The sequence below is a fragment of the Mercenaria mercenaria genome, chromosome 3, assembly GCF_021730395.1.
Source record: "Mercenaria mercenaria strain notata chromosome 3, MADL_Memer_1, whole genome shotgun sequence".
Classification (NCBI taxonomy): domain Eukaryota; kingdom Metazoa; phylum Mollusca; class Bivalvia; order Venerida; family Veneridae; genus Mercenaria; species Mercenaria mercenaria.
Genome location: NC_069363.1, coordinates 38,472,466 through 38,482,519, shown reverse-complemented (window position 1 = coordinate 38,482,519; position 10,054 = coordinate 38,472,466). Strand labels below are relative to the sequence as shown.

The following is a 10,054-nucleotide window of genomic DNA, read 5'->3' as shown; positions in this document are numbered from 1 at the left end:
ACACTCCGTCTCATGATGGTGAACAATTGTGCTGACTTTCATTAAAATACCTCCATGCATGAAGAAGATATGCTCCAGACAAAGTCATTCTTGAATTTGACCTTTGACCTCTAAGTGTGACCTTGACCTTAGACCTAGGGATCTGGTTCTTGCGCATGACACTCCATCTCATGATGGTGAACAACTGTGCCAAGTTTCATCAAAATCCCTCCATGCATGTAGAAGATATGCTCCGGAAAAAGTCTGTGGACGCCTCCCGCCCGCCCGCCCACCAGGGGTGTTCCCATAATACGTCCCGTTTTTGATACGGGCGTATAAAAATGTGCACTTTTGACTATTTCAGGGGCCATTATAAACTCTGAATATAGGGGGCGGAGCCAGATGAAAAATAGGAGTTGCGCAAGTTCATATCATGATAATGACTCATGCAAGGTTTCATCAATTTATATATTTATATCAAATACTTTTTGAGCTAGGCGCGTCACTAACTTCGGACGCACGGACAAGACCAAATCTATATGGGGGGGAGCACAAAAACAATGTCTACACATGCATGTGTCCACCCGATTTACCAGAGTCAAGCTCAATTAGTGATCCATGCAGTTCAAACCCTTGTCTAAATGGTGGTACATGCATTGCTCTTCCAGACAGAACATATTTTTGTCAGTGCATAGGTAGCTTTACTGGACTTAACTGTGAGGCTTGGTTGCCTGGTGATGATAGAGATGACAACAATTATGTAAATATTGACCTAACACTGGGAAAATAAAGAAAAAAATTAAAGTTAGATGAGTCTACTGTCAAGACCCCGATGATTGCGATCCAAACCTATGCCAGAACAATGGCACATTGTGTGGGGAAAAAAACGATATTTACACATGTACGTGTCCGCCTGCTTTTACCAGAGTCAACTGTCAAGACACAGATGATTATGATCCAAACCAATGCAGAATGTGTGTTGAAGAAAACAATGTTTACATGTGCACATGTCCACCTGATTTTTCCAGAGTCAAGATCAATTAGTGATCCATGCAGCCCCAATCCTTGCCAGAACGGTGGTACATGCATTACTCTTCCCGATAGAACACACTGTCAATATGCAGGCAGCTTTACTGGACTTAATTGTGAGGCTTAATTGCCTGATGATGATAGAGATGACAACAATTACATAAATATATAAATATTGACCTAACAAAGAAAATTAAAGTTAGATGAGTCTACAAAATTGAAAAGAAGTTATAGGAAAGTAAATGTGTAAACGAAGTCAGAGAGCACCAGAAAAATGTGCTGGAAGCAGTTTATAATGGAAAAGACATGTTTTTCATGGCAACTACAGGATCTGGTAAATCGTTGTCGTATGAAATGTTTCCACTGCTGGCAGATACATGGATGGGAAAATCTGATTCCATGGTTACTGTTGTTAGTCCATTGACAGCATTTAAATAGACTCTCTAATTGGAAAAATGTAAGCATGTGGACTTGGTGCTATCCACTTGACCAGTGAAACAGAATTCATTGCACCACAGTGTAAATATTTATTTGCAAGTTCCAAAACCCTATTGACAACCAACAGACACAAGCTCCTGTCATCAAGTCAATACAAAACTCAGTTGTAGGATTCTTTATAGACAAAGGATAATGTATTATCAAGCAGTAAAGTATATTTCTTATTTATGCCTATTGATTTTATTGACGAAATTATGTAACTATGCTCATATACAAACAAGCATTTAACCAGTCACACATGTCTTTGAGCTCTTTCTAGTATTTTGTAGAATGCTAAACAATTTTATTGTGGGGTAGGGGAGGTGGACATCAGATCGAGGCAATGGCATAACAAAGAAGAAAGCTTTCAAAAGTTTTGTCCTTATATATGATATTATGAAAATTTGCCCTCAGAGGGACTAACTCCCATTCTTAAAATTGAAAAGAGAATTATTTCAAGGCTCTCTAGTATCATGATGCAGAAATTAAAATTTTATATAATAGTCATAACATTGCATACAGCGACCATACACAAAGGGTCCTCAGAACCTACAGAAAGTCCATCAAAAAGCACTGATGATTGCAATCAAACCCCGGATGCCAGAACAGTGGCAATTTGTGTCAAAGAAAACAATGCATACACATGTACATGTCCATCTGATTTTACCGGAGTCAACTGTCAAGACTCCGATGAATGTGATTCATACCAATGCCAGAATGGTGGCAGCTGAAGAAAACAATGTCTACACATGCATGTGTCCAACTGATTTACCACAGTCAAGCTCAATTAGTGATCCATGCAGCCCAAACCCTTGTCTAAATGGTGGTACATGCATTGCTCTTCCCGACAGAACATATTTTTGTCAGTGCATAGGCAGCTTTACTGGACTTAACTGTGAGGCTTGTTTGCCTGATGATGATAGAGATGACAACAATTATGTAAATATTGACCTAACACTGGGAAAATAAAGAAGAAAATAAAAGTTAGATGAGTCTACTGTCAAGACCCTGATGACTGTGATCCAAACCCATGCCAGAACAGTGGCACATTGTGTGGGAAAAAACGATATTTACACATGTTCATGTTCACCTGATTTTACCAGAGTCAAGTGTCAAGACACAGATGATTGTGATCCAATCCAATGCCAAAACGGTGGCATGCGTGTTGAAGAAAACGATGTTTACATGTGCACGTGTCCACCTGATTTTTCCAGAGTAAAGATCAATTAGAAGTCCATGCAGCCCCAACCCTTGCCAGAACGGTGGTACATGCATTGCTCTTCCCGACAGAACTTATTTTCGTCGATGCTCAGGTAGCTTTACTGGACTTAACTGTGAGGCCTACCTGCCTGATGATGATAGAGATGACAACAATTATATAAATATTGACCTAACACTGGGAAAATAAAAAAGAAAATTAAAATTTAAGATGAGTGTACAAAATTGAAAAGTAGTTATAGACATGTATATATATTAGTGTGAACAAATTTTGGTCAAACTATCTTGGTCCATAAAAAAGAATACAAATAAGAGATGGGCAATCGTATAACTGGCACCTTCAATACTTTATACAGATTGGCATAGACAGGCACAGAGGAATACTTGCCATGACTGTTGCTTAGAGCTACAGCACCCTCAAGTCATGGAACTGGAGGTTGCAGTTGAGCAGTTGTCAAAGAAAACGGTGAGAAAATATCATAGAATATTAATTAAAATGCAGGTTACATTATTAATAAAGTTATGTAGAGGGTTTTATATATAAGATACACAATTTGTTGAACTAGGGACTTTGAACAAAGTCTAAAGTTGTGTCAAAACTTAATGACCAGTGTAAATTTATTTTCTGTATTGCCTTTTCCAGAAATTGTTGCAGTCTTCCTACTATTTTTAAGTTCAACTTAAAATAATTAAATAGTGCCCTTCTTTATCAGATGTAGTTCATTTCCTCATAGCAACACTGACCATGTAGTTCGGAAGCGCATAAAGAATATTTACAATTATGCAGTCTAAAAATGTACGGTTAACAATAAATTTTTTCATGTAACAACAGTCCTGCAGAATCCTGAGGGATTGGTTGGTGCTTGAGCCAACACGACTGAATGATATTTATAAACTTTTGACGAGCAGTATTGTTGTAACTGATGTGGACCTATATATTTGCTGGATGTATTTCTGGACTTACTAGCATAATAAAACTTAGGACTTCATGCACTTTACATTTTCCTGCTGAAAATTTGGAAATCTGAGACTGTGATTGGAAACTTCACACAAAATACAACATTTGAAGCTTTGGAAAAATTTCTCATCATCATATGTCACATTTTGTAGTAATTATAGGATCAACACTTTGAACTGCAACAACCAATACTGGTGATTAGATCTACCAGTGTTTACATAATTATGTGCATCTTAATTATGGGGACGTCTCATGTAAATTGCCTTCAGAATTAATTATTTTCAATAAATGGTGCAACGAACAAGTTCTCCTTACAGAACTCCCCATTGGTATACATGTTTGGTATATATAAAGGCAGAGTGTTTCAGAACTTTCACATCATACATTGGGAACAGAAGACAGCCATATTCCGCTTAAAAAGTTGAAATTCCTTGTTGGTGGAAATGATGTAGATACAAGAACAAATCAAAGTGATGTACTAGCTCATAGAATTCTTAATGTTATTTCTATGTGAAAAAATGAAATAACGTCAAAAGTGTGCTTGTTGTTCAACTTATTGACAGACAGCAAAGCCTTTTCATGTTTGCTCATGTTATGCAGATTTCTGACTGCTATTAAAGAATATACCATTTATCTTATTTTTTCTGAATAAATCTATCAGAGAGCTCTCTGGTGTTATATTGTTCCATATATCTTTGTTCGGTAGTTTTTGATATAGACAGTGTGTCCAAAAAGAGGCACTTTTTTCATCGTATGTTGTTGCACAAGAGATTTATCACTTTTTGACCAAGGACTACATTTTTGCTTACTTTGTTACAGTTCTTATTATGTGTTTTTATGATTCACATAGTATTAATGTAAGACAAACTTTTTACAGAACCTAATTCTGTTGTAAAATATCACAAATATTCACAAATGAGGGCCCATCTAGTGAAGAAAGAGGGAATGACCAGCATCTTCACATTAACATTGTTCAGCATGCAAACAAAGTATGTGCAGGGGCTGGGCCCATTATACCCAAGGTCAAGGTCACCAAGGTGTTATTCTTCGGTTATGTTTAAGGTTAATGTGAAATTACAGTAAGATATAAGCAATAGTAACAAAGAAAAACAAAGGTTGCCGAAAAACTTTAACCAAGAAAGCTCACGTCGACGCAGGGGCAAGTAGAATAGCACCATTATTCTCCGAATAGTGGAGCTAAAAATGCATAGAGATAAGGGTTTTACAAGGGCTAACATGAAGAGTGTTCCCTGGTACTGCACTGATATTGCAAGCTGGGGTAAAACAGTGTTTTTCTGGCATTTGGGTATCCCCTTAGAAAAAAACATTGTGGTTCATTGTCTCTCTTTGTGAATGGGCCTGCCACAGCTCCAGCCAGTCTGCGACCAGACACCTTTGATGTGTCATATGGATTTACGTCCAGTTCTTTAAAGGTTTCTAAAACACCTTTTGTTACTGCTGGCACCACCTGTGCCACAATATTGTTAACCTGTTCTTCAGACAGCCCTGTCGAGTTATTGCCTTTCTGGCCCTGTGTCGCACTGTCCAAGGCGGCCTTCTTCTCTGTCTTTTCTTTGGACATCCAAAAAAGCCATGCTTCAATTTTAACAATGGGAACTGCACAAGAAAACAGTGCAGTTTTCAACACAGATGTCAAAACTGTGGAGTATTGCATGCAAGAGTTACTTGTAAGAGGCCATAGAAGGGAGCCACAAACACAGGAAAACCAAAATAAGTTTCACTCGAGTATATATACTGCCAGTCCTGGAACCTCCCAAGTTGGAATCTCCAGGACAGGCAGTATAATATACTACTTGCATCTTGTTATATGTTTTTTGAAGGCAGGATTTTTACTTATCTAACCATATGGTTGAGCTGAAATTCCAACATTTAAAACAGTGTTCGAAATTCGCGGTAGTCCGACAGCCCGGGGCTACCGAATTTCAGCTCGGGCTACCGGTTTTCCGCAGATACAAGCCCGACCGGGCTACCGCATTTTTCCTAATGTGTTAAAAACAAAATGTTAAATAAACGCGTATGGCATCGTAATTTCATAACTCTCCGTTATAGGCTGATCACTACCAAATAGAATGTAAGCCTCCGCAGGTCTAGTCACAAGTAGTCCAAATATAAATAGTACTAATCTTTTTTCCTTTCCTAGTGCATTTTCTCGGCAGCAATGTGCTTACTTTTACCCTACCGCGTTTCAGTATGTATCACTTTGCATTGTAATGAAATCGGCATGTTCCTATCGCATGCTAGATAAAAATGGCGGCGTAAGAATTTAATGTCACGAAAAGAGAAATTGAAAGAAGCGAAAAGTAGTAAATTCAGCGGGTTGTATTTAACGAACTGTAGTTTTCTTATATAAAAGTTAACACCCCCTTTTCTTTTGGTTTTTCTAAAGTAGCGATCTAGCTCTTTATGGGAATATAAGTCTCTGAAAATCTGATATGCTAGAAAATGTCGAAACACCGTTATGAAGTGAGTGGATTTTATATGAAATAAAGAACAGCTGGATTTAGTGGTGTTCAGCCTTAATAAACGCTTACTCATCACGCATTGTCCAGGTTGAAGAAACGCTTATTGAATTAATGATGCATCGTCCAGATTGAGGAACGCTTATTGAATAACTGAAACTGTATGAGCGTACTCGATTGGGTGGTCAGAATCGTGAGGGTACCGAATTCAAACTGTTCCATAAGTTCTTACTAAACGGGTGATTTAGATTAGTTAAAACAAAATCATTTATAAAAAACTTTCACAAATGCAAACCAATGCCGCTCACATTACCTGTTGGAATTAAGACGGTCGGAAGACGGTCCAATTCATTTGATTTATGTTCTTATTCTAGGAATCCCCAATCAAGTATGCCCTTAGATACAAAACAATATGGCGAACTTTTTTAATCTAAAATTCTTCGACGGTGCGAAACCGGGCATGAAACGAAAAACAGTCAGTGATTTGTCAAGGGAAAACAACAAAAAACAATATGAATCAAAGCGCGAGCGTGATTTTCAGTCATCGTGGCAGAAAACTAGGCCATGGCTTATTCACGAAGATGGTAAAATGTTTTGTAAATGGTGCAAAGATACGAATCCTGACAGTGATTCAACCTTTATAAAAGGATGTGAAAACATTAGAATTGATTCTCTTAAAACCCATGAAAAGAGTAAACAACACTTACGCAGTGTTGATAGACATGTTAATGTTAATGAGCAGCCAACTTCACAGGCAACTTCATGTTTGACTAAACTGAATAAATCTCAAATTGGCCAGCTGTCTATCAAAATGAGAACTGCTCATTTTATTGCCAAGCATCACAAGTCATTCTTAGATTATAAACACATTTGTGAACTGGACAAAATGAAAGGGTTAGATGTTGGAACATCTTACACGACAGATAAAGGGGGTGCAACATTATTGCAGTCTATCTCGAGTGTCACCAGGGCAGATGTTTGCCAGAGTATTACTTCAGCTAAATTCTTCTCTTTCACCTGCGATGGTTCCAGTGACTTTACAGGGGATGACTACGAGTCTATTTACACTCGTACATGTACAAATGGGGTAATTCAGGACCAGTTCTTATCCATTGGGATTGCCAAGTCTGCTTCATCTAGTGACATACATGACCACATTTGTGAAAACTTTGCAAAGCTTGGCTTAGAAAATGAGTTCAAGGCCAAACTTGTCGGATTGTGTTCAGATGGAGCGTCAAATATGCAGGGTAAATAAACATTTTATACTAAAAGCTTATCAAAAACAAAATATATTATTTATCTGAATGAAGAATGTGTTGTGAAAGATTCGAGCTGAAGCTGCTTGTCAGTTTTAGATTAATGATAATCAACTTAATGTCATCATACCTGAACACAGGAAAAGCAATTTGAATTAATAAGATGCAGGATTTTGTTTATATTATACCCAAAATAATGCTAAAATGTGATATTTCTCAATCTATATTATTCTACTTATTTTCAGGTCATAAATCTGGTCTAGTGGCTTTACTTCGAAAAACCCACCCCCACATAGTGACTGTCCACTGTCTGGCTCATAGGCTTGAACTTGCCTTTAAGGACACTATTAAGAAAGTCCCACTGTATGAAAAAATGATGACTCTTCTCCTTGGGCTCTACTACTTGTATAGGAAGAGTCCAAAGTTGAAAATGGGTCTAAAGAGATCATTTGAGGCTCATCAGACCAAAATGTTGTTGCCAACACGTGTTGGTGGTACCAGATGGCTACCACACCTCGACTTAGCCATCAGGAACTTCATCCGAGGCTACAAAGCTGTTAGAAGTCACCTGGAGTCATCGTCACACACAAGCCCAAAAGCTGAAGGACTGGCTAAAATCGCTGGTGACTCCAATTTGCTGGGTTTTGTCCTATCTCTGCAGGTATTTTCATTCCAAATATAACAACAAGTAAATTTAGAGTACTCTGATACTGAATTTAACTTGAAATAAAAAATGTTTAGTGATTAAGGAATTCTTCTTTGCTTGAAATTGATGCAGGCATATTTAAAATAAAAGCGAAAAGATAAACCATTTTAAGGTAATTTTATTCAAAGGCAGTCATTCAGCCACTGGTGCGACTTAGCCTTAACCTACAGAAGGATGACCAGACACTTGCTGACGACCACTGTCATGTTGAGGCAACACGGGCTGTACTTTCACATCTAACAGAGAAGTAAGTTTAATTTTACAATTTTAAAGTTTAAAGAGGCTTACAAAAATAAGCTGTCACTCCTATATTTGTGTTAAAATATAAACAAACAAAACTGATATAAAATGTTTTAATAGATAACTTGCTATTTAACTTTAAAAAAATGGAATCAGTTAGCTAGCACTCTGATGTCAAATGATTTATTTGAAAGGGAGTTTGAGAGCATCAAGGAAGTAGAGACTGGCGTATATCAAGGCTTCACTGTCAAGCATAAAGGACGCCAATCCTCTGGTCATGTTGCTCAACTTGTGGAATCTATTCTCGGGCACATGACCAGTAGGTTTCCGATATCTACAATCATTGGCACCACATCTATCACTAGCTTGAAAAACTGGCCCACTGAAAAGTCTGCGATTCAAGGTTTTAAACATTTTGATGAAACCTTTCCTGTTCAATATAGTTCAGTTCAGCTGGATGTTCTTGTTGTTTGTTCATTAAATGTTGCATTGTGCAGTTTTATCTTTAGTTTCAGTTTATTTGTCCATGGATCTAGTAATGGAGACTATATATAAAACTTATTCACAGATAAGATAGTTTTATATATAGTCTCCATTACTTCCAAAATGTTTTCTATTAAATTAAAATAGGTGTTAATTCTGTAAACCATAGATCCATGTAATAATCCATTTCTGTACATTTAAGTGAATGTAAAGACTAAAGTACAATTAAGATTTTTAATTACCTATAAATGAACAGGAATTGTTTGCTGATCTCCTTGTTTCTATAATCATGTACATTTTGTATTTGATGTAAAGCTATTTGTAGTAGACACTTGTTCAACAATCTATTCATTAAGATGTCACTAGCTATAAATGATCACATTTTAGAGTATGGCAATACAGAGGTCAAAGCTGCAACAGCTCACTTCCAGTCAGTTCTTGAGGCAGCTGGTGTTGAGGTAGACCTGATCCTTGGTGAATGGCAGCTACTTAAACAACTTGTTTTTCAGAAGTAAGTGTGGTTATGGCTTTAATGAACAGAATATCAAATTATTTTATGTAATAGAAAATATTATTGAAAATAAGTTTTACTGTCTACTCCGGCTTAATATAATATTGAATAATATTCAAATGTATTTTTGGCTTTATATGCTGAAGCTGATTTACTTAATCAGGTATGGAGGGAAGCTTCAAAAGGTTGCTTGGGAAACCATCCACAACATGCGAGATGAAGGCCTGGAAAATTGCCTAACCCTCATTGACCTTCTACGGACACTTCCACCCACCTCAGTGAAAAACGAAAGTTCGTTTTCTATCATGAAGCTGACCAAGGGGAAGAGGAGACCACGGATGAAACCTTCCACATTAAATGACTTGCTGACTGTCAGTTTGGTGTCCCCTCCTGTGAGCCAGTTTGATCCAATCAAGAGCATAGAACATTTTTTGGTAATGCTCATTGTTCTTTTTTACCCTGAATTTTTGTCATTAATAATTACTAAGATTTATATTGTTTCAGTTATAAATCTATATTGTTTCAGTTATAAAATATACATACAACTATATTCAGTTTTAATACTCAAATGCTTTTACTTTATTGACTTGAGCTAAAACCAGTTTTGTACATTATAAAGTTTATTCCCACACCTGCATTTCAGAGCTCTTCCCTTAAGCCTCGTAGAGTGGATGGGTACCAAAGAAAGAAGACCACAGCTGAAGTCACAGCAGACGA

At 37.2% G+C, this 10,054-nt stretch overlaps 1 protein-coding gene across 1 annotated transcript; it reads left to right on the top strand.

The window, feature by feature from the left end:
• Positions 1-5,722: 5,722 nt before the first annotated feature.
• Positions 5,723-9,640, top strand: LOC123566654 (zinc finger protein 862-like). The gene is made up of 5 exons (XM_053538231.1): positions 5,723-7,388; positions 7,643-8,058; positions 8,232-8,350; positions 9,214-9,337; positions 9,501-9,640. Exons 1-4 carry the CDS (start codon positions 6,554-6,556, stop codon positions 9,266-9,268), a joined length of 1,425 nt encoding a protein of 474 aa, XP_053394206.1. The 5' UTR covers positions 5,723-6,553; the 3' UTR covers positions 9,269-9,337; positions 9,501-9,640.
• The last annotated feature ends 414 nt before the right edge of the window (positions 9,641-10,054 follow it).